Source organism: Lutra lutra, chromosome 9 (genome assembly GCF_902655055.1).
Source record: "Lutra lutra chromosome 9, mLutLut1.2, whole genome shotgun sequence".
Taxonomy (NCBI): Eukaryota; Metazoa; Chordata; class Mammalia; order Carnivora; family Mustelidae; genus Lutra; species Lutra lutra.
In genome coordinates this window covers 50449517-50474375 of record NC_062286.1, presented here as the reverse complement: position 1 = coordinate 50474375, position 24859 = coordinate 50449517, and the positions used below count along the sequence as shown (strand labels likewise).

General features: G+C 48.8%; 1 protein-coding gene across 3 annotated transcripts; it reads right to left on the bottom strand.

Moving 5' to 3' along the window:
• Positions 1-8526: 8526 nt before the first annotated feature.
• On the bottom strand, positions 8527-19202 carry BOLA3 (bolA family member 3). 3 transcript variants are annotated; one of them, XM_047746457.1, is made up of 4 exons: positions 19050-19202; positions 16365-16485; positions 14030-14118; positions 8527-8771 (listed from the first exon to the last, which is right to left on the bottom strand). In XM_047746457.1, exons 1-4 carry the CDS (start codon positions 19101-19103, stop codon positions 8706-8708), a joined length of 330 nt encoding a protein of 109 aa, XP_047602413.1. In that variant the 5' UTR covers positions 19104-19202; the 3' UTR covers positions 8527-8705. The 3 variants fall into 3 exon arrangements, with proteins under 3 accessions (XP_047602413.1, XP_047602412.1, XP_047602414.1); XM_047746456.1 differs by lacking the exon at positions 19050-19202 and adding an exon at positions 17710-17907; XM_047746458.1 differs by lacking the exon at positions 14030-14118.
• Positions 19203-24859: the final 5657 nt, after the last annotated feature.

Here is a 24859-nt window from a genome sequence, read left to right as displayed (position 1 = left end):
GAAAATTAATAGCAATACATGCCTACCTCAAGAAGCAAGTAAAAGCTCAAATAAACAACCTAAACTTATACCTACAGGAGCTAGAAAAAGAAGAATAAACAAAACCCCAAACCAGTAGAAGGAAAGAAATAATAAAGATTGGGACAGAAATAAATAAAATAGAAACTAAAAAACAATAGAACTGATCAATGAAACCAGGAACTGGTTCTTTGAAAAGATCAACAAAATTGATAAACCTTTAACCAGTCTTGTTGAGAGAGAGAAAGAGAGAGGGAAAGAGAGAGAGAGAGAGAGGACTCAAACAAAATCAGAGGGAAAGAGGAGAAATAACAATCAACACAATAGAAATACAAAGAATTATAAAGAATATCATGAAAAATTATATGACAACAAACTGGACAATCTAAAAGAAATGGATAAATTCCAAGAAACATAAATCTTCCAAAACTGAACCAGGAAGAAATAGAAAAACTTAACAGATCAATTACTCATACAAAATTGGATTGGTAATCAAAGAACCACCAAAAAATAAAAGTCAAGGACCAGATGGCTTGGCCATCTGGTAAATTCTACCAAACATTTTTAAAAGACTTTTATTTTTAAGTAATCTCTACACCCAATGTGGGGCTCAAACTTACACCTATGAGATCAAGAGTTGCACTCTACCAACTGAGTCAGCCAGGCACCTCCTCTACTAAACATTTAAAGAAGAGTTAATACCTATACTTCTCAAACTATTTCAAAAAAACATAAAGGGAAAGAAAGCTTCCAGACTCATACTCTGAGGCCAGCATTACCTTGATACCAAAAACAGAGAAGACACTACAAAAGAAAGATTGACAGGCCAATATCTCTGGTGAACAGACACACAAAAATCCTTGACAAAATATTAGCAAACTGAATCTAACAATACATTTTTTAAAAATCGTTTACCACAATCAATGGAATTTACTCTTGGGATGCAAAGGTAGATCAATATATACAAATCAATCAACATGAGGAGCGCCTAGGTGGCTCAGTGGGTTAAGCCTCTGCCTTTGGCTCAGGTCATGGTCTCAGGGTCCTGGGATCAACGCCTGCATCAGGCTCTCTGCCCAGCAGGTAGTCTGCTTCCCCCTCTCTCTGCCTGCCTCTCTGCCTACTTGTGATCTCTCTCTGTCAGAAAAATAAATAAAATCTTTTTTAAAAAATCAACATGATACATCACATCAACAAAAGAAAGGATAAAAGCCATATGATCATTTCAATTGAGGCAGAAAAAGCATTTGACAGTGTACAACACCCATTCATGATAAAAGAAGAAAAAAAAAAACCTCTACAGGGGCGCCTGGGTGGCTCAGTCAGTTAAGTGTCTGCCTTTAGCTCAGGTCATGATCCCAGGATCCTGGTATAGAATTCCATGTTGAGCATGCCTGCTTCTCCCTCTCCCTCTGCCACTCCCCGTTTGTGCTCTTTCTTGATCTCTAGCTCTCTCGCTTGCTCTCTCTCTCAAATAAATACAATATCAAAAAAAAAAAAAAAACCCCACCCTCTGCAGAGTAGGTTTAGAGGGAACATACCTCAACATAATAAAAGCCATATATGAAAACTCACAGTTAATATCATACTCAATGGTGAAAAACTGAGAGCTTTTCTCCTAAGACCAGGAATAAGACAAGGATGTCCCCTCCCACCACTTTTATTCAACATAGTACTGGAAGTCCTAGCCATAGCAATCAGACAAGAAAAAGGAATAAAAGCACCCAGTTTGGCAAGGAAGAAGTCAAACTTTCACTATTTGTAGATGACATGATTCTAAATACAGATAACCTGAAAGACTTCACTAAAAAACCACTAGAAATGAAAAGTGAATTCAGTAAGGTTGCAGGATACAAAATAAATTTATAGAAATCGGATGCATCTCCAGACAGTACAATGAAGTAGGAGAAAGAGAATTTTTTTAAAAAATCCCATTTACAAACCAAATATAGTAAAATACCAGGAATAAACTCAACCAAGGAGGAAAAAGACCTATACTTTGAAAACTGTAAAACATTAATGAAAGAAACTGAAGAGGATGCAAAGAAATGGAAAGACATTCCATGTTCATCAATTGGGAGAATAAATATTGTTAAAATGAAAATACTAGCCAAAGCAATCTATAGATTTAATGCAATCCCTATCAAAATACCAACAGCATCTTCCAAAGAACTAGAATTTGTATGGAAGCACAAAAGACCCCAAGTAGCCAAAGCAAGTCTGAAAAAGAGCACAACTGGAGGACTCACAATCCAGATTTTAAGATAGGCTACAAAGGTATAAAGATCAAAACAATACGGTACTGGCACAAAAACAAGACACACTAAATTAAAAAATAGAATTACCATATGATGCAATAATTCCACTTACTGGGTATTTACCCAAAGAAGAGGTAAATACTAATTTGAAAAGATATAAGCACCCCTATGTTTATTGCAACATTATTTACAGTAGCCAAATTATGGAAGCAATCCAGGTGTTCACGGATAGATGAATGGCTAAAGAAGGTGTGTATACATGCACACGTGCATACACACACACACACAGAGGAATATTACTCAACCACGAAAAAGAATGAAATCTTGCCATTTGCAACAATGTTGATGACTCTAGGGAATATATTCCTAAGTGAAATAAGTTAGAGAAAGACAAATACTATATTATTTCATTCCTATGTGAAATTTAAGAAATAAAACTCATGAACAAAGCAGGAAAAAGACAAATCAAAAAACAGACCCTTAACTATAGAGAACTAATGGTTACAAGGGGTGGGAAGGGGAGGGAGGGTCACAAAATGGGTGACAGGTATTAAAGAGTACACTTATGATGAGCACTGAGTAATGTAGAGAATTACTGAATCACTACATTATACACCTGAACCAATATAACGCTAAGTTATTTATACTGGAATTTTTTTTTAAATGATCAAATGAAATCAGGGATGTGAGAATATTATGCAAAAAGTGCTTTAAGCTTAAAAAACTAGGCTCAACTCCAAACATTTTCCCTAGAAGAGGAAACACACTGCAAATCTGAAATCCCTAAACACCCAGGTGTTTACTAATATGGCTGTAGTTTCAGGGTGCCCTCAAAGAAAATGTTTCCTGTGACCATATGTGGTTGAGGAATATGTTGTTGGCATCTAAGGCACAGATTTTTTTTTTTTAAGATTTTATTTATTTATTTCACAGAGAGAGAGAGAGAGATCACAAGCAGGCAGAGAGGCAGGCAGAGAGAAAGGGGGGGCAGGCCCCCTGCTGAGCAGAGAGCCCGATGTGCGTCTGGATCCCAGGACCCCGAGATTATGACCTGAGCCGAAGGCAGAGGCTTAACCCACTGAGCCACCCAGGAGCCCCTAAGGCACAGTTCTTGAATATAAAATAAGCTCAGACTTTTTTTTTTTTTTAATTTTATTTAAGTAATTCTACACCCAACATGGGGCTTGAACTCACGACCCAGGGATCAAGAGTCATATGTTCCTCCAACTGAACCAGCCAGGTTCCCCAAGCAGGAGCTTGTCTTTAATGACAAAAAAATAAAAATAATAATAAATAAATTGCTTTCTTGGGGCGCCTGGTGGCTCAGTGGGTTAAAGCCTCTGCCTTTGGCTCTGGTCATGATCCCAGAGTTCTGGGATCAAGCCCCGCATCGGGCTGTCTGCTCAGCAGGGACTCTGCTTCCTCCTGCCCCTCTCTGACTGCTTCTCTGCCCACTTGTGATCTGTCTGTCAAATAAATTAACAAAATCTCTAAAAAAAAATAATAAATTGCTTTCTGTTCAAACACACCCATTGTTTCCCCCACAGAATATATTGGTATGCACTGCTATTTAAAAACTTAAAGGTCGTTGAATGCAAGGAAATTCTGAGAAACTGTCCGGGCCAAGAAGAGACAAAGGCGACCCGACAACGACATGTAATGTGGAGTTGCGGAGGGGACACCGGGTCCAAGATATTAAGGAAAAGCTACGGAAATCTGAATAAACTATGGGCTTTAATTTGTAATACTGTATCAGTATCGGTTCATTAATGGTAACGAATGTGCCACACTAATCTGGGCTGTTAAGAGGAGGGGAAAGGCTACGGGATGCACAGGCTCTGTACGGTCTTCCCCATTTTTCTGTAAATCTAAAATAGTTCTAAACGCGGTTATGTAACTGTCCTAAAAACCGTTTACTTTAAAAAAGCTAACATTTTACTTGAACTTGAGTTGTTCTCACTTCTTATTCTTTCATCCAGTTGTTCAGCCGGCTGTTCGGCTCTCGGAGGACCTCTGTGTTTTCACGACCGCCGGGGAGGCGGCGGCTGGCCGCGGCCGGAGACCCGCACCGACGCCGGGCTTCTGAACCAACGTGTTTGAATGAAGGTCAACGTGACTGAAGAAACTGGCATCTTTCATCTGCCTCCTTAATCAGCATCGTATTTTTCTCAAACAAAACAAAATTCAAGTGTTCTTTGAAATGCACAGTGTCAAGGTATCTTAACCACGACCTAAGAAAGGAGCAGTTTCCGGAGAGGCGGCGTCTAACGACGGCCTCCCCCGTCCCCGGGCTGGCGGAGCAAACGCGAGGAGCGATGTCAGGAGTCGGGCTCGCTCGCCAAGGGGAGAACTGTAAGACGCCGAGCGCGCGACCCAGGGCTCTCTAGGTGGCAAGTAAGAAACAACTCTGCTGACTCAAGCCTAGGGTTTCTGACACGCACGGGGGCGCATGTGGGGACGTCCTACCTTGTGGCCTGGAGGGAGCGCAGGGTAGCGACGCCCGCGCGCGGTGCTGCTCCGGAAAACTCAGGAAATTCCCAGCTGGCAGCCGCTCCTTTTAACTCCACCGGCCGGATTCCGCCCGGGGCAGGTGGGGGCCCAGAGCCCGCCCCCAGCTCAGGTGGTATGGGTGCTCTCCCACAGTTAACCCCGTGGAGTTAGAGGGTGGGGGCCTTCCCCCCGCCCCCCACCCCAACCCCGCCCCCGCCCCCGCCAGGGCGAACTGACGCAGGCGCAGCAGCTTTCGGGGAGCAAAGCCGGGGCAGAGGTAGGGGTCCGTCCTGACTCGGCGTGCGGGGCGGTTCGCGTCTGCCTTTAACTGCCTGGTCTCTGCCTGGTGGACCTCGGAACGCCCCAGGTGTATTTTTAGACACCCCAGGTGGTTCTCATTTGCAGCAGGATTGAGAATCACTGCCTTTATTCCCCAGAGTGGGCTTCCGCTCAGCTCAGATTTGCCAGTGCCCCGCCTGGTCCCTCCCAAGCCATCTTTCTAACTTCGATTTCTCCTGGATGGATTCTCTCCGTATTTCCCGATTTGAGTGCCCTTGTTTGCCTCCAGCTTTCCACCAGCCATGCGCTGTCCTTGGTCCTTGGGTCATTCACTCTTTACAGTTTGAATTCCCAAGAAAGAGAATTTTTTTCGCTCTTTGCCACTGCCAGGATATGCATGGGGCTTCGTGGCCATAGGGTTTTGTGGCCACGGGTCCCCTTGCAGGCTGGTTCCCTGGCTGCTCGTTGGGTGGTCTACTCAGGGAAGAGAGGGTCACTACGTGAACCCCTGGGACCAAATGGGCCTGGGGGGGGGTGGGGGATGCACAGGCCAGTGTCCCTTAGATTGATTTCTCTAGGCAGTGAGCGCTTACCTCAAGGTGCTTTGGATTTTCCACTGGAAAACTGTTTTCAAAAAGACACTTGACTCAGAAGTTGCACCATCTCCACTCCGCAATTTCCACAAGTAGCACTTAATCAGAAGGCTAAGAGTTGGCTGTGTCAGATGCAGTGTTATACTCTGGCCACACAGATTAAACAATTTCTTCTTATTTAATCAACTAAAAAGAAACTCTGATTCCTCTAACTTTCCTTTTAATCTTGGAGGGAGATCAGCTGCAGAGAGGGGAGGGGAGTCACTTGAAAAAGTTCTTGTTGCCAGATTTGGGAACAGACATGTGGCCCTGTTTCTCTGGGCCTGAAGGGTCCCCTTGGGTGGGGAGTTGGGGTCAAGCCAAGGAGGAGTCAGAGTGTCCCTGGTGTCCCTGGACCCCCAGCAGGCCTGCAAGGCCTCATCACCTTTCCCTCCGGTCAAGAATACCTATTGTTTGTCCCCAGCCTCTTTGTGGAACAGAACTGCCCACTTTTTGAGGCAGTTGCTCTTCCCTCCTCTCTGACAGTGAGTCAGAAGAGAGGCTGCCAGGTCACGTGACTCTGGGTGGCTCCTGATTCCAGGTGGGCCCGTCCGAGGCCTTCCCTGGCATTCTTTGGACTGAAACTTGGAAGGAAAGTCTGCCCTTCTCGTGGCTTGGACATTAAGTATAAAAATAAAGAGCTCTGGGCAGGACAGTGAGTCCTACCCTGGGAGTAGATGGTGAAGGCCAATCCACAACAAATAGATCTATAATAAAGCTGATCTGCAGAGAGAAGCAGACAGGAGCTGCAGAGACCCAGGGGTGTCGTGGGCTCCTGATGGTTAGCCATCTCCCGTCTTTCCTGCAGTTTGGCCCTTCCACCTCCCCTTCAGTATGTGAGATGCCCCAGTGTCCTGCCCTTACTACACATGTGGACCAGTGTACACAGCTATCTACTGCTCTGGAACATACCGTGAAACTCAGTGACTTTAAACAACAAATATTTATTACCTCCCCGTCTCTGTTGGGCAAGAATTGGGAGTAGCTTAGCAGACTGGTTCTGGCAAGCTGCAGTCAAGATGTCAGCTGGGGCGACAGTTGTCTGAAGGCTTCACAGTGACTGTGACTTGGGAGGACCCACTTCCAAGATGGCTTACCCAAATTGCTCTTGTTTGGACAGGTTTGGTTCCCCGCTGGCTATTGGCAGGCCCGTGCTGTTGGCTGTTGGTACGAGGCCTCGGTTCCCCACATGGACCTCTCCACAGGCTGCTTGAGTGCCCTCACAACATGGCAGCTACCGTCCCCCCAGAGTGAGCAACCTGAGACAGAGCAAGGAGGAGGCCTCAGTGCCTTTTATGATGTGGTCTCTGAAGCGGCCCTTTGTCCTTTCTACTGGATTCTGTTCTTTAGAAGCAGATGACTATGTCCAGCCCACTCTCAGGACAAGTAGGCTCTACAAGAATAACCAACATGTGTCTAATTCTGTGATCTCTCTGTCCTTGCTGACTGCTACCTTCTTCTGGCCCCTGGGACTCCATTCTTCAGTGTTTTCTCACTACACCACCTAAAAGCTGTCCTTTGGGGCACTCTCTCGGTGGTGTCTCTGATCCTCTGTTCTGTTTTATCCTGGCTTCTCTGCTCTTACACAACTCGGTGAATCTGTTCCATGTGAAAGGCAGCTCCGCCTTGGCAGGCCACCAAACCCACCCCCATGCTATGGAGACGGAAAGTATTTTTAAACCCCAAAATGGGGGCATGGTGTATGAACAGCACATTTAAAATTTGTGCTGCTCTGAAACTCAGGTCCAAGGTTGTTTTAACCACATACTTTCATGACTTAGGGAGATACTAGGGATCTCCAGAAATGATGGTGACCACTGGTTTCCTTGGAGAGCAGCTCCATGAAAGACAAAGGAGACATCTGAGGAAGGAGCAGATGGTCAACCTGTCATCACCACGGTGACTGGGGTACTGAGGACTGAGAGTGGCTGTGGACACGGCCTCAGAAAGCAGTCCAAGAGGGAAGTGGATGTTGGGGGGCAAGAGCCCCACTGTGAAGGGCAGGTGAACCCCTCAGGGCTCCTCGGTTGCAAGCAACAGACACTGACCAGACTGACGTGAACAATAAAGAATTTAGTGAAAGCACATGGAACAATCACAAAATTTCTGGGAAGATTGGTGAATCAACTTCTGAAATTGGGCTGGAACAGGAAGGCTCTGTCACCAGAGCCCCCAGATCATGCCGCAGACCCACACACCACGACCGCCACCATGGACTGCAGAGATAGCAGCCTGTGACACTGACTCCGTCATTGTCAGTAGCCAGAACACTGGACCCGCAAGCCATGGAGGCTCCCTCGTGGCTCGCTTGCTCCACATTCAAAGTCCAGATCCGTCTGATGGGTGAGTCTAGACCACCAACCTGCGCCCATAGGCAAGGGAGCTGGGAAAGCAGACCTCTCTTGCTTCTGCTGTGGGAGAAAGGCTACACCTCCCTCCGAGATGCGGAGGGTGGGGGATCTTCAAACAGGAGAAAGACCTTGATCCTGACATACCAGACTCTTCAGGGTCCACTTCAGGGAGTGGAAATTGAAGGTCTAAGATCATTCTTGTAAGAAGTTTGGAGGGGGAGGAAAAGACAGGCATTCAACCAAGGGAACAGCAAAACCCAAGGATATTTTTTTTGCTCTTCTTTTTTTCTTTTCTTTTGGGCAAGATTAAGGGACCTTAATAGCAGTTTCCTAGAGGAGAAGAACCAAGAAAATGCCTTGACACGACAAAAGGAGCTGGCACTCCTGTCCACGGGTACGGCAGCAGGACACGACTGTCCGAGGACAAGAAGCCTCTGGACAAAGGACAATGCCTCTGAAATAGACGAGCAAGACGCATCACCAATGACTCTTCAAAGGTTTCAGTTGTCTGTTGCCTTTAATTAAACTCTAAATAGAGAACATATTCTTCTATGATTATAAAACGGAAATGTCTATGAACAAAATAGGCAACTTTTTGGCAAATGCCTAGGAAAGTATGGTGTCAGCCAAGTTCATCCAAGGCATTGAGCAGCAGCATCTACGCGGCCAGGGCACAGTCAGTGTTTGGGGACGGAGGTAAATATCCGCAATCCGTGCATCCCTTTGATTTCTTCTTTCAGTGCCTAAGCAAGGAGGAGAGCATCACTGTTTTGCACTTGACACTGAGCAGTCTCTATGAGTATCTGTATACAGCTGTCTCCATGGGAGGCCCTGCCCATGCTTTGTCTAGGCAGTTTTGCCTTTTTTTTTTAATAGAAAATAGTTTATTTTTTTAAATTAATGTCTAAGGAGGCTCAAAAATCTAAAGTTATAGAAAGGCATGCGGTAAGGGAGCGCCTGGGTGGCTCAGTGGATTAAGCCACTGCCTTCGGCTCAGGTCATGATCTCAGGGTCCTGGGATCGAGCCCTGCATCAGGCTCTCTGCTCGGCGGGGAGCCTGCTTCCCCCTTTCTCTCTGCCTGCCTCTCTCTGCCTGCTTGTGATCTCTCTCTCTGTCAAATAAATAAATAAAATCTTAAAAAAAAAAAAAAAAAAGGCATGCAGTGAGGTTTCCCCCGACACCTGCCCTCCACCACCCTCCATTCCCACCTCTGTCCCCAAATGAGAGAAATGGTGTCAATTTCTTGTGTCTTTGCAATGATTGCAAAATGCATGTTTAAGCTAATATGAATACATATCCACCCTGCTACCTTTTAATAACACACATGGTAGCATGTCAGACACGTTGGTCTACACTTCCCCTTCTCCACTAGCCACCGGAGGTCTTAACTGTGTACTGCTGGTGGGCCTACCAATTTGCCAGGGATATGGGTAGCCGTGTGCCTCTGGCCCAACCTGATTGGTCCAGGGGTGACACATGACCCAAACTGGGCCAATCAGAACCTCTGCTGGGATTTTTCCGTGTGGAGCCTTGTCTGTTGGGTCACTATCCTTGAACAATGCTGGGGGCCCTGTTCTCCAGCAAACAGAGAAAGCCCATCTCCAGTAGGAGAAAATGAGGCCAACACTCAGAAGCCAAAAGCACAGAGAGGGGGAGAGAGAGAACATGAAAAAGAACAAGCAAAAGAACTTGCTTAAGACCCTGAATCTAGATATGCCACAGAACTAGGTAATTTAATTACATGGGCCAGCTAATTCCCTTTGTTTGCTTTTGCTACCTTACAACAACAAAAAAAAATTCCTAACACATGTAGATAGGTTTATAGGGCGAAGGATCCTTAGAGACAGACACTCCAGTCCTATCCCTTTCTTTGATTAAAAAAAAGAAACAGAATCTAGCCCCCATTTATACTCAGCAAGAGAGGAACAGAATTAGGATGAGAAGCTGATGTTCTGGCCACTCCTCATTCCCCTGGGGCTCCTGTCCAGCCCTGATGCCAGGAGCTGCTGTGTGCTGGGCACCAGAGAACTGCCCGACCCTCTCCCTATTCACCTGCAACACCCTCAACTCTGCAGACAACAGAAATGCCCTGGGAAAGAAGCCTCATGTCATGGGTCAGGGGGAAGGGCGGGCGGGGAAAGGAACACAGCTCCCCGGGCCACAAGCTCTCTGCTTTCTGCACACAGAATGCCCCCTAAAGGCTGTCCCCATGCCTGTGTTTGGGCTGTCGCCAGGGCCACAATCCTTAAAGCCCCCTTGGCTAGGCGTGGGCCCAGCCACCCTTTACAAGGAAGGCCTTGATCCCCTCATGCCCTGTGTACTTAGCCCTCCCAGTGCCTTCTTCCAGCTCTCCTGCAGGCTTCCAAGGTCACCCAGGTCACAGTATCTCCCAGCTACAGAGGGCCTTAAAGGTCATGTGGGTCACTTCACAGTTGAGGTCCTGGTAGGGAAGTGACTTAGCCATAGGCCCACAATTTATAAGATTCTGTTTGGGTAAACATTTCTCAGCGCCTGCTATTGTGCTGGGGTCACAGGTGCAAAAGCCATGGGAAAAGGATGAAAAAGATAAAGGGAAATAATACAAGGGCACAGAAAATGGACACGGCGGACAGTGACAGGTGCTGCCGGACCCTGAGGCCACGAGCACTGCTGTGGGTGTTCATGGGAGGGGGTCAGCCTGCCTTGTCTGTTCGTGGAGCGGGGCAGCCGGGAGTGGGACAGGCAGAGAGGCCACCCACCAAGCCCGGGAGGGAAGGCTGGGAACCTGTCACAATTCATGGGGAGGAGACCTGGCTGTGAGTCAGGAGCAGGCAGCGAGAGACGGAGGCCGACCACAGAGAGGAGAGTGGGTCTGGACTCCCTGGGCCATCAGGGCACCGCTGTAGGGCGCTGGGGCGGGCGGGAGGCATGGGTGGAGGCACCCTCCAGTAGCAGGTGAAGAGGCAACAGACAGCAAAGAGGCCAGAGCAGGGAAGAGGACTGGTACTGCCTGAATGCCTTCCATATACATCACGAGGCTGGGCACGTGTGGCCAACACCTCCTGAGATCTTTGCACACTGAGGCTTGGGTCCTGCTGTGAAGCAGACAGCCAGGAAGGAGCCAGCTTCCTCCAACACAAAAGGGAACTCAGTGCTCACTTCTCTCCCTGTGGCTATTTCCCAGCATGGGAATAGGATGGATGGCAACCCTGGGGCCTGGCCCAAAGTCGAAACCAGTGACTATTCCAGAAGAGAAGGCTGATGAACCCCGGGAGCTGAAAGAGGCCAGGCTATGCGTCGGCAGGTCCCCGAGGAGCGGCATGTTCCTGCTGAGGGTGGAGCAGGTGTGAGTCGTGATAGCGGGGATGCCCTGTCCCTGGGGTATCAGGCAGCGACTGTCTGACAGTAGTGGATTCCAGTAACAGATGGACCAGGTGGCCTTTTCAGGGTCTTTGGGGCCTGAAAGTCTTGTTCTATTAGGGTGACTAAGCAAGATCAATGAGGAAAGCTTCAACCCAGCCCAGGGCCACCAGGACCCCACCAGACATGCCTGGGCATCCAGAGGGACCAACCATCATCCTCCCAAAGCTGCTGACTCGGCACCCACGGAGCAGAAGCCAGGCTGTGGAGTCTGCTCCCCTCTCCTTCACTCCATTGCTAGGCCGGCCTCCTCCTCCATGACAGCCCCTGGGAACCGTGATTCCCAACACCTCAAAGAGGCGGGCAGCAAACTCTGGGTCCAGCTCAGCCCCGCTGCAGGCCAAATGACTTGCTCTTAAAGACGTTGCCTTCTGTTGCTCCCACGGACTCCCCCATGGCCAACACCTGCAAATGCAATCCTTGGAAAAGGCCCAGGAGTGCACAAATCCCTTGAGGCATGTGTACCGGAGCCCTAGCAGCTTGCTGTGGTTAATGAGGGCCCCCGCCCAGGGTCAGGCTCCGGCTCAGCGGGCTCCTGGCTGTGGATCCACATGGCCTGCCCGAGGGGCTTGCAATGGCAGCCGGCAGTGCTTGGGGGTGCCAAGCATGGCTGCTGGGGTGCCCGGGGTGACGAGCGCACTAGGGCCAGCAGGGGTGTTCTCTGAAACGGGAGCGCGTGCAGCCACCAAACGTTTCCGTTGTCTATAAGCCAATAACCACACCAGGCCAGCTCTCCTTACTGTCTGCAAATGCTCCACAAAGACCGGTTGAGCTCCTTTAGGGGCCAGCGGTCAGGTGTGGGGACACAGAGTGGACAGAACAGACCCAGGGCTGGCCCATGTGAGCTCGGCTTCCTAGGGCCCCGCCAGTCAGCACGCAGGGCTCTTCCGCTCCGAGGGTGCCGGGGGAAGTCCGAGTGCTGCAGGCGTCCAGAGGAAGCCCTGAGCCCACAATGATGAGGGGACATTGCCCCCAACCCAGGGAATGGCTGCCTTCCGCCCAGACACGGCACAGGCTCCGCGCAACGCTGTGGACAAGGATGACAATGGTGACGGCCGCTGATGTTTACCAAGGGCTACGAGCTGTCCACGTTTGCAGTGCCACACGTGTGCTCTACCACTAATCTGCAAAACAGCCTTTTGAGGAAAGTATTGTTTCTCTCCTTGGTGACAGATTAGGAAACCAAGGCACAGGGAGGTTTAGTAAGTTGCTCAAGGGCACAAAGCTAGAAAGCAGCACAGCCCACATGTGTAGTGCAGGCAGACAGACTCCAGAACCAGCATCCGTAACCTCTTGCAACGGCAGCCCCAGCCCAGGGGATGGGCTCAAATTCACAGTGCCCCTAGCAGCCCAGGCACACCAGGCAGCCAGGGGAGTTCTGGGGACAAAACCCAAAGTCCTACCGGTTGGGAATGATTTGGGCCCGTCAGGGCCTCCCTGTCTTGCCTCCGCTCCCACACCTGAGATCACACAGGACTAGAAGCACTTGCGGGGAGCAGAGTAGCCCTCCCACCCCAGACGCCCCAGCAGGTCCGCAGCACACCATATGGCCGTAGGTGCCCACGTGCACGTGAAAGACTGGGCTCCGTGAGGAAGTCAAAGATGGATCCAAAAGGGAACAGCCCACAGAGGGATGATGGGGCCAAGGGACAGTCAGCAGGGACATACGTATCTAGGATGAGAGGCAGAGAACGCTGGAGGAGGGGGCAGGGACATCCATTCCCTGCCAGGCAGGCGGCGGGGGCAGCATTTTGAGCTGGGTGCCAGAGAGCAAGGGCACCCAGGCAGGAGGGCTGATCTGGGCGAAGGTCCAGAGCCACAGACAGAACAACGGGCAGGGGCCAAGGGAGGCTTCGTTCGGAGAAGGGTGGGGAAAGGCCTGGAACAGCAGTCTGGGACATCTGAACTAGAGACACAAGGGGCCACGGAGGGATTCTCATGACCAGAGCTGTGCTGGACAAAAATGAAACTAGCTAGCTCCCAATGTGCAACACCTTCCAGAATAATGTCAGACACACCTGCTGCGGGGGGTGACTTTGCAGATACAGGCCAGGGGCCCAGCCTGGCATAAATTCCAAGTAAAATAAGCACAGATCATTGAATAAGTTGGACCTTAGTCTGGTTAAATCTGATGTTCCAGACCCCCAATATCCTGTCCCTGGGTCTGGGGCAGGTGGAGCAATTCTCAATCATGCCGTGCCTCAATTTACACATCTGTAAAGGAATCCAAAGGGACGCTAAAAAAAAAAAAAAAAAAAAAAAAAAAAAAAAAAAATCTTCAAATCTACAAAAACATCTGTTTTTTAGTACCTGTATGTTTACAAATATATACGGTAAACATTGGTAGCATTATACAAAGAAATAAAGAAGAAAATGCAAAATAACTATTGGGTGGCTTGTTTTCAATTCTGAATAAAATTCCTATTTGCCCACAGTCTGATTCCTGATAAGTTCCATATTATATTTTTCTCAGGTCTTGAATGCTGCCTGCATGAGCCTTATTCTTTCCTTGGGCTGACAGTTAAAATATCATCCCTGCTCGTCAGGCTCTTTCAGGACACTGGGGACCAATGGCAACAGAGCCGTGTTGCTTCTACTGACCTGATTTACCATCTGGTGCTGCTGGACAGTTCTCTTCTCCTTAAATTCTTCTGACTCGATCCGGATTTCATACATCGCCCCACAGCCTCCTGAAATAAACATGACTCAAAGTGTTTCAATTATTAGCTTACGGCAGCCACCATCCCATATGTCCTCAAAGTACCGTACGATCCAAAGAAGGTCTGAATATTCTTATTCAGCACAAAGTTGCTAACATGGTGAGAAAAACCTCACGGCTGACGACTGGACCACATGCTCCCTGCGGGGCCACCTCGGTCCAAAATGTGCTCTTCCTTTTGCAAGCCAGATGCACTCGCCCAGGGTTATGCCTGTGGGGCACGGAAGAGACAGCACAGAGCATGGAAGGCCTAGGAAATGTCAGTTTGCCTTGTGTTTTTGTTGACAGGCCAAGAAACCCCATGGAAGAGGGATGGGAGAGGCCGAATTTCCTTGTTCAGCCTTCCAAAGGAGCGGCAATCAGTTTTGTTTTTTTTTTTTTTAAGATTTTTAAGTTTATTTATTTGACAGACAGAGATCACAAGTAGGCAGAGAGGCAGGCAGAGAGGAGGAGGAAGCAGGCTCCCTGCCGAGCAGAGAGCCTGATTTGGGGCTCGATCCCAGGACCACCGGGATCATGACCCAAGCCGAAGGCAGAGGCTTTAACCCACTGAGACACCTAGGTGCCCCGGCAATCAGTCTTTTTAAAAATGCAAAAACACACTAAAGTTTGTTTTGAAAAAACCTGTATAATACTAATGCAAAGAAAAGACAGTAATGGAAGCAGGAGAAAGGGACACAGCAGGATAGTGGAGGTCACAGACATGGTGGCCATGGAGCTGTGTGGGTCTCTCTCTCTTTTTAAAGATTTACTTATTTGACAGAAAGACAGAGAGAGAGCACAAGCAGGGGGAGCAGCAGAGGGAGAGGGAGAAGCAGGCTCCCTGCTGAGCTGGGAGCCCAACATGGGGCTCCCAGGATCCTGAGGTCAGGACCTGAGCTAAAGGCAGATGCTTCACCAACTGCACCCAGGCGCCCCTGCACGGGGCTCTCTTTAGGCCCTCCTGGTCTGTGAGCAGCCTCAAGGGTCTCATTCTGGGCTTCCATGGGGCAGCAATAGCTTTCTGGTAGAGCTGTCAAGGCAGACCCTGTGGTGGACACATCCACCTGCATCCACATGGCTGGGGAGCTCATGCCGATGACCGATGAAGTGTGCTGTTCTAGCATGAACCAATGTGTGCAAGAGACAACACGTTCCCTGTGCTCGGAGCACCCAGCCAGTTTGTGAGAAGTGCAAGTTACTCAGCAGGCTTTATGCATACCAGGAATACGAGCTTTGCTTAACCAAGCTTCCTGGCCTTGATTCCCTTTCCACACTCCATCCAGGGTGAGGCAGACCCAGACCAAAGGTCAAGTTCCAGCTCTGCCTGACCCCAGGCCTGGGGCAGGTGTAGGACTAGGAAGGTCAAGGCCTCAGAGCTGGGACATCACAGAGGGGGCCCTCCTGACCTCCCCTAACAACGGGTCTTTGGATTGATAAATTTGTCTATAGTTTCCCATAAAAACTACTTTCTAAACTTTCTCCCAATGCTTGCAGAGGTTAGGTTCTCAGAGAAGCAGTGAGCCCTCATGGCAATGCATGATGCCAAAGATACATGTGGGCATGTACCTGCACGCCCAACTAACTGTCCTTGCTGAGCTGTTCCACATGTGTGACTGGGCAAAGGTCCTGTCCTCCTGGCCTGTGGGTGCAGAACTCACCTCCCCAGCCTGTGCCTAACATGCAGCCAGTCTGAATTTCTGAGGCGCCTGGGGCTGGCAACTGGACTGAGGACAGAGTCTGCCTGTGTCCCCCTGTGTCCTGGTGCTGGTTCCAGTTCTGCCACCTCCTCCCTGGGAGGGCCTGGGCAGGTTCTCTGGCCTTTCTGGGCTCGGCTCCTCGTGAGGAAAGTAAGGGAGTTATTTTCAAAAGGATAAAATCCTTCTGAGGTCTGCTCCAGCTCACCTTCCAGAAAAATGTGGAGAAAGTAAAGCAATGTTCATCTTCACATCAAATTAAAGACTGTGGACCTGAGCCCCAGAGTCACTGAGAGGGACCTCATCCAACCCAGGCCAGGCTAACAGCCACAAGTCCTCCCAGCCGGGCCTTATCCCCACACAGTTTCCCTCTGACGCTTTCACGTTCCCACCTCCACGCCATCAGCTGAGAGAGGCTGAATTCCATCTGTCCAAAAGTCACACGTATTGAGAAGCCGCTGATGGTGAGTGTGCTCTGCCCAGCCCCCTGCCCCCTGCAGAGGGCAAAATCCCCCTGGAAAAGAGGACAGAAAAACCTCACCTGAAATGTCAGTGACTTTGATAGCTGTAGCTCCAGGAAACTTTTCTTTGAGTATTTGGGTCACTTTGAGTTCCCCCTCAGTTTGCGAGGCAAACATCCGCTGGGCACAGTGAAGAGGAAGCTGCCAAAGAACAGAGAAGAGTCATCGCCCAGCAAGACGATGGCACCCCCCAGGCCAGGCCAGGCCACGGTGCAGGCCTCCCGCCACTGCCCTGCCAGCCAGGGCCCAGGCCCCCAAACAGCTCGGCCATGGGCTCCATCCCAGGCACTGTGTGGCATCGCATGCCCACTGACGCTCCCTAAGACCCAGAATAAGCTTTTTGGGGAGTTAGTGGAGATAGGGAGTGGAACTGTAAATTATACTTTGACTCCAGACACAAGACAACTCAACAGATCTTTGAATCCCTCATGATAACACTGTGAGAGAGACACCATCATGATGTCAGTTTTGGAGGCAAAGAAACAGGGGGACTAAAGCAAGGGCTAAGGTTAGGTTCACTGGTGAGATGGGGAGCCAGAGCCTGGGCAACCCGCCTCAGATGTGCCTCCCAGGCCAGCATGCCACCGACCACACACTGCTGAAACCAGACGCCACCTGTGCCTTAGGTCTGATTCACATTTCACACCCTCCAGCGGGATGTGGCCTTGTGACCTACTGCTCAGTAAGCCAGCTACACTCTGTGACATGTACCAATTCTTATTGGGGAGAAGTAGCAGAATTCTACTAAATTACCTGAAGGAGAAATATTAGATTATTTACCATTGGTAACAACACTCCCCTTGCCCCCAGTGGGTACCATAGGGAGCCAGTGCTTCTGAGGGGGACGTCTCCAACCTTATGGGATGAAGAACAAAAAACCAGATCTGCAGCCCTTTGACTGGGCTAAGCACATGCTGAAAGGGAGACTGACAAGAAAGCTTGGCAGGCCTTGAATGTCCAGCTAAAGATTTTGGAGTTTATTAGGCCTCTTGGTGCCAAAGTCACCTGCACAAAACAGTGCCTTTTGAAGCTAGCCCAGATGAGAGGTATTATTACAAACGAGTAGACTGGGCTGGGGACTGGAGGGGGACGGTGGGTGGGACACAGGAGTGCTGTTCATCTGTGCTGGTGCTGAACGTACCATCCCTTCAGCCTTTAGTCCCACCTGTCCTCAGGCCGTTCCTGAAGGCCTAGAGCAGGGTCCTGTGGTAGAGACTCTCAAAGCACCTTCTTCTTCTTTTTTAAGTAGGCTCCACACCCACTGTGGAGCCCAACACAGGGCTTGAACTCACCACCCTGAGTTCAAGAAATGAGCTGATACCAAGAGCTGAACCCCTGACCAAGCCACCTGTGCCCCCGAAGCACCTTCTTTAAAATGATCTGTGCACTGGCTCTTTCACCAGCTGGTTCAAAGGCCAAGACGGAGTCTACCCTGGTACTGCAGCCTTCCAAAGCTGCGCCGGGACAGGCCCTCCAGGAGACTTGGGTGATGGATGGCTGAACGAATGAACAAATGAACAAGCAGAATGAGCGCAGCACGCAGGGCATGACTGCTCGCACCTACAAAGAAGTTGCCGTTCCAGCAGACAGCTGAAATGCAGGTCAGAAAAATGGTCTGGGGGGGGCGCCTGGGTGGCTCAGTGGGTTAAGCCGCTGCCTTCGGTTCAGGTCGTGATCTCCGGGTCCTGGGATAGAGCCCCACATCGGGGTCTCTGCTCAGCAGGGACCCTGCTTCCCCCTCTTTCTCTGCCTGCCTCTCTGCCTACTTGTGATCTCTCTCTCTCTGTCAAAGAAATTCAAACAAAAAAAAAAAAAAAAAGAAAAGAAAAGAAAAATGGTCTGGAGTGAGATCAAGGGACAGAAACTTGATGTTGTGGGCCTAAGACTGGGCTGGAGGAGGGGGTAAGATGGAGCCTCTTCTGAGGACAGAGCACTGGACGGGCAAGGGCAGAGGGTAACCAGGTGGCAGGCAGAAGCAGTAATCGCTAAGGGCTGAGGGTACTTAACATTGCTGATTCCTTGGGAGGTCTTTCCTCCATTTTAGCTGATCTGCAGGCAGCGGCCTTTACACGAGCAATCTACTGACAAAATCCCTAGAACCCCGACTGTCCGCGCGGAGAGTCACCAGCTCTTCATACTTGGCGGAGGCAGGTTCAAGAGCGGCAGGAGGGAAGGAAGAACGGGAGAGCAAAGTGGATGAAGCGAGGAAGGTATAATCAGGGAGGAGAGAAAATTCGGAGAGCGCGTGACGAGTGCCCTCTGCTGGGCTTTTACTCAGGGCGTGTGGGGCTTGGAGAAGGTGAAGGTCCCAGAGGCTGGGAGGACTTGCCCAAAGCCCAGACCGTCGCACTCTCCGGCAGGCACGCCAGGACCGCGAGCTGGGACTGCCGGGTCTCCGGCTCGGTACGTCCACACCGCTCTCTCCGCGCCCAGATCACAACTGTTTCCGTGTCTGTTCCCCTCGCCCCCACCTCCACCGGCTCGGCAGCTCCGCCAGCGCGCGCCGGGGCCTGACACTTCTCGGAGCCCCGCCGCCCGGGCCCACGGAAGGACATAACCCACGAGGAATGAATGAGAGAAGAGAAGGGGAGGGCCCCAGGCCCGGCGCCGAGCTCTCCGCGAGCCCGTCCTCCAGCCTCGACCGGCCCCGCGGTCCCTCCGCAGCTCCCGCCCGGGAACCACAGCCCGGCCCCGCCCGCGCTCACCCCGCGTATCCCGCGGAGCAGCGGCGCCACCACGGCCGGGCTCCACGCCGCCATGCCCGGCCGACGCGGCCCGGCGCCCGAGGTCGCCGCTTCCCCTGAGAGGCGCAGAGCCGGGGGCCGGAAGCCGCCGCCGCGGTGGGCGAGGCCGCCCCCTGCCGCCCGGAGGTCGCGAGCCGCCCGGCTTCAGCTCCCGCCCGGTCCTCGCCCCTGCCTCCTCGGAACTTGCTGCTCCGCCTGCTCGCGAGTCTGCCCGGCCCGGTCCGCGCCGAGCTCCGCCAGCCTCCAGGGGTCGTTCACCATCGGGCTCTTCTTGCCCAGCCAGGGGACGCCTGGGGTTCTCGGCCCTCCGATCTGAGTTGCCCACACGCCAATGCCCCTCTCGCCCTAGGAAGGACATCTCCCTTCCCATCCCCACCGCCGGCAACCTGGCTTCCAAACTGGGGAGTGTGGGTTTCTCCCTCCAGAACAGGGGGGCCGTGGAGGGACTTAAAGCAGGGGAGTCGTTTTCAGATTTGCGTTTTAGAAAGATCTTTCGGGCTCCTGCGAAGAGGAGGGACTGTAGGAGGCCTGAACGAGATGAGGACAGAAGTTCTGGGGCTGCCGCGATGGTCCGGGTGAGATGTGAGGTCTCAGCGACAGCTGGGACAGCAGGGATGGAGGAGTGGATCTGGATACTTGGGAGGGGAAGGGAACGGAGTGACTTGACTGGGTGGCGAGGCTGAGGAAGGCGAGGTTTGTCGTGAAAGGGGCCAACAAACTCGGTTTGGGTTTTGCCTGAGTTTAAGGTGCCTGCAGAGAAGTAGACTGGAGCCACAGACCGTGGAGTCCTGAGAATGTAGTGGAAGCTGCTGGCTCGAGGACAGGTACGATTATCCAGCCAGGCTGCCCCATCTCTGGACTGATTCACACAGACCTCAAGACCTGTTCTCTCTCAGAGAGTATATGCCCTTTCTCTCTCAGGCTGTATATTTTGGCAGTCTGGTAAACCCTGCAGACTTCCCCAGTTCTTGCTATTGCATTCCGGCCTGTGCAGTCACCATGTTCAGTATGTTCATCCACACGTGGGACAGGCCTACAGTTGCCCTTATAGTGATCACCTAGATATATGCTTATTCGTTCCAGTACTGAGTGACTTCTGTTTTGGGTCTCATAATTTCTCCTTTGGATTACTCTAGTAACCTCTCTCACATTTTTTTGCTTCATTCCTTAAACATCATGGCCGGTGGGATTAGGGATAATTTGCTAACTTTTTATTTTTCTTCTCAGGAGTAATTAAAACTACCAAAAATATTTTACCCATTGTGTAGTAGTGAACCACCTTTCGCTCCTCACACCACCAAGGTTCAGAGGAGGTTGACCTCTCCTACCCTGAGAGTGGTCATATGACCCAGGTCATGGCCCATCAGGCACCGATTGGTTTGGGTTGGTCAATGATCTGAGCCGGCCCAGTGACAGTTGCTCTAGAGACTCGTCTGGCACTAAGGAAGAGAAATGGTCCTTTGCCACCAGCTGCCATCTTTGTAATCATGTGCTCAGCACCCGTTTAGAAATGAAGTAGATCCAGAAGTTGTTGGGAGACAGATGCTGGACACTGTAGGGTGCCAGAAATAAGCACTAAAGTCATTTTAGTTGGTTAGTGGGTTTGTTACTTGTAAGGCACCCACGTTAAACTCACTGATTTGTATTGGACGAATTCCTCTTTTGGTGAAAATCGGTACTTTTGCTTATCTTCAACCTTTCTCTTCTTCCTAATTTCACGATGGCTTACATTATTAGTTATTTTGGACTGACACTCTGCCCTAGTATCCTCCCCCTCCCATCTTCACACTGCTGTCAGAGCCATCTGAAGTGAAAACCTGTCCATTATTTGCTTATCGAAAATCCTTCTAACCCTTCATCACCTACTGGCAAAAACCCAAGTTTTTCATATGATTTAACCCCTACCTACCTGTCCAGCTGACATCCATCCTTCAGTAATATTGGACGGCTGGTGCCTCCTTGTGCCATCTATGTTACAAGCTTGCTTATGTGGTTACCCATCTTCTAAGCCAACTCAAGCCTTGTCTTCTCCAGGCAGCCACCTCTGATTGCCTCACAGTAAACTTAGGGGCCCACAACTTGTGCAGAACTTTGATTGCACATATGGCAATTGGAGAACTCTACCAATTTACGTGGGTGTGTTTTTCCCAGAGATCCCTGACCTCCATCCCAGGCTCTAGATTTAGTTGTCAGCTGCCCAGCCTGGAATAGAACAAAAAGTGCACACACTAGGATTACTGCACATTGCTGAAAAGTGGTTTAGCCATTCTAGCTCCAGAGTGTGAATTTGAACCTTTTTAGGAAAGGATTTACAGAACAATCTCAGCAATTCTGGGCTTCCAAATTAGTTTCAACTTAATATTTCAAGTGTAACTTTTTATGATAGAAGCAAATAAAAGGCCAGTTTTGTTATGATTGAAAAGTATAGTAGCTTTAGTCCCAGGAAATGGATCTATCCCTTCTGCATTTTCCTTTTTTTGCTCTGAACTTGAGATTCTCTTATCTTCGCTTATATGGGTCCATGGTCACTCATATTTATGTCTGAGCTAACTGCAAAAAAACTCCTTCAGGAGGATCTCTTTGGATACTTTTTTTTTTTTTTTTTTTTTACCTCATAGGTATAAATTGCAGTCATTTTGTTTTATAGAACCTCCTGGCACTCATCAGCACACAGAATTTTCCAGATGCATCCCAGAGGAAAACGCTGGTCTCACTATGAACTAGCTATTTGAAGTCAGAGCATCTGTGCCACCTTCTGAAAAACATTGGAAAATTCTTAACATATCTCTGTTACTGCCCCCTTCGCAGGTGGCCATAAGGATTAAATAAGACAACCCGCTGAAGGACTCCCCTGAACAGGCAGGTCCCCTAAAGAAGTGGTATTCAAAGCACTCATCAAAGAACCTGACCAGAATCTGAATCAATAACTGACTTCCTTCACTTAGCAAATACGCTACAAAGAAACGTCAGTTGAACAGTGTGCCCAGAAACTGACATTCTAGTGCCAACTCCCTTATCTTTTCGCAGAGCGAGAACAAAAAGTTCAGGGAAGGAGCCAGTCCAAGTTTTTTGAATATCGAGCATGAATTTTGCTGTGAACCCTAAACCTCCATGTAAAATCCAGCAAGTTGCCCAGCCTCTGTAGCAGCCAGAACAGAGGTATGTGACCTAGGATCTACCAAATCTGAGGCGCCCATGTTTTTGTTGTATTTTTCTTTATTTTTGTTACCCATGTATGTATGTATGTATGTGTGTATATATATATATATATATATATATATATATTTTTTTTTTTTTTTTTTTTTTTTTTTTTTAGGAAGACACAGGAAAGGAAGAGTTTTAGGTAAAATTCTTTATTTCGGTCAGGGCTGATGCATCTGGCTTTTGGGAGGTGCTGACCCAGAGACTGACATCTAGTGGCCAACAATAATGGTGCAGGCCGTGGTGTCCATTCCAAGCCCTTCAGCAATGAGTTATTGGCTAGAGGGCCCAAGACAGGGTTCAGACTGTTCTGGCTGTGTAGATTAGAAGCCTGACTCTGGCCCTCCCAAAGATTATTTGGGTTATTCTACTACTCATTTATAAAGTTTAAAAGAGCTTTCAAACTTAGACATTAGACATCCTTACATTTTTGTGAGCGATTTTAACCCTATTATTGAAATGTAACAACAACAAAAAAATCCAAAACTGAGTAAGAGTGTATTTATATCTTATACAAAATAGGAGTATTAACTCATATTATTTAGCTATATTAACTTCTAAATTTTAACTCTAATCAAACGCTCAAAACAATTCTATCATTGTTATTTTGCATTAAAATAAGGTACTTATAATTCAGACCTCCAAAAATAACTCTTTCTCCTACAGGAACAAAAACTGGCTGTTTGGGGTGGGCGGTGTTTTATAGATATGATGAGCACTCAGTTCAAGGTCAGAAAATCATGAGTCCATTCTCTCCTCTTCCCTTTTCTCAGTCCACAACCAGGAATATGGAAAAAGAGATCAGGTTGGTTAATGTAGGAGACTACTAATTTTTTTGTCTGGGGTGGGTTTTAGCCACTATAATCATAGGCCTAGTTTCTTTCTTGGGGGTGGGACCCTGGAATATTTATTTCAGGACTTCCCTTTCCTCTAAAAGTTAAGGAGACATTTTAGCTACTAAATGATAACCAAAGACAACCTTCTATAGAAGCAAAAACTTTGTTTCACATTTAAATAGAAGTAAGTGTGAGGGGCGCCTAGGTGGCTCAGCCGGTTTTGTGTGTGATTTGATTTGGGCTCTGGTCCTAGTCTCAGGGTCATGAGATCCAGCCAGTGTGGAGTCCACTTGCCTCTCTCCCTCCCCCGCTGTCCGTCCCCCCTCACTCAGGGGAATATGCACGTACACTCTCCCTCTCAAATAAATAAAATCTTTAAAAAAGAGTTCTAATAAATAAATAAAATCTTTAAATAAATAAAATCTTTAAAATAAATAAATAAAAATAAAATCTTTAAAAGAAAGTGTTGAGGCACATACTTTAACCAGTCATTTCTTTTAATATATTTTATTCTGATGAAGTTACAAAAGTAGATACAAAATACTTTCTTTAAAAGTACAATTAACTGACTTAGAAAAATAGATAAAGCCCCTAGAGGTTTAAAAATACAACATAAATTTTCATGTAAAGAACATTTAAAAATATTTTAGATGGTAACCAAGACTAACTTATGCAAACTACTGTTGATGTAGATCAAACATAGAATGTTCTATTAAAAACCCTATAGCACACTGGTAATCCATTTGGATTTACAGAATACTTGTCTGGAACAGAATTTGAGAATGAGAGAAATCCAAGTGAATTTCAACGCAGTTGCTTCAGTAAAGTCACCGCTATCACATGCAGTGTCATCCCCCCGAGCCTTGTATAGTCGGAAATATCAAAATCTACTGCGGAACACACAGGAAGACTGAGGGACCACTACTTTCCCTCTTTGCCAGAATTCTACAATAGTAAAAATCAAATCCACTTACTGAACTGACCTCAGGAAGGAAGTCCATCCCTGTCGAAGGGGCTGTGTCTGGGGTCTCTGCCAGCATCTGTCAGGCTGGAGTTCTCAGACAGGAGGCAGCCTCCCATACCAGGCGGGCACCACCAGCACCGGGACTGCTGCTGCTCAGAAACACATTTCTAAGAGTGGGACTCTCTGGGGCTGATCTGTTTATTGCTGGTGAGGTAATGATGTTATGTCTAGAAGCTCCACTTCCAGTATAACCTCACTTCGAGAGAAAGCCAACGGTATCATCAGAAAACTTCAAAAGTGTTTAGAGAAGTTAAAATCACCAATGGTTGGCTCCTCTTGGCTCTGCGCTACTAGGGAAGCCTGCCTTTTGTTATCAAAGTCACGATGACTGCAGGTTTGCACTTCGCAAGCAGGCAGCAGCTTACAGAAGCCAGGGCTCTACAAGTCCAAGAGGAGAGGAAACTGGCTAGCAGGTAGCCCTCGACAAATCGCTTTATTCACAGTCTGGAGAATAATGGAGACATTTGGCTATCACAACAAAAAACCTGCACATCACTGTCTAAAAGTATTTTTTTAAAGGCCTGGAAATTAAGCACCATAGGACTACCTACATAATTTAGCGAGCACTCTCTACCCCATGACTATACTCAGGGGTGAGGAGCAGCAATCAGACCCTGGGCACAGGAAGGTAATTCACAAGGGAGAAGAGTCCAGGACAGACTGATTTGTTCTGACTTTTCTCAAAGGCTGGCCCGCTAGCCCAGTCTGAA

What these genes read in the sequence shown, in the direction of transcription:
- BOLA3 (XM_047746456.1), bottom strand. Translation starts at nt 17,892, where the DNA reads ATGCCCTGCGTGCTGCGCTCATTCTGCTTGTTCATTTGTTCATTCGTT. An exon ending in CACAGATCATTTTAAAGAAG is followed by an intron (nt 16,486 to 17,709) that starts GTGCTTCGGGGG and finishes GTTCTTTGGCAG; the next exon opens with CTTCCTCTTCACTGTGCCCA. An exon ending in AGCACCAGATGGTAAATCAG is followed by an intron (nt 8,772 to 14,029) that starts GTCAGTAGAAGC and finishes CTCCTTGCTTAG; the next exon opens with GCACTGAAAGAAGAAATCAA.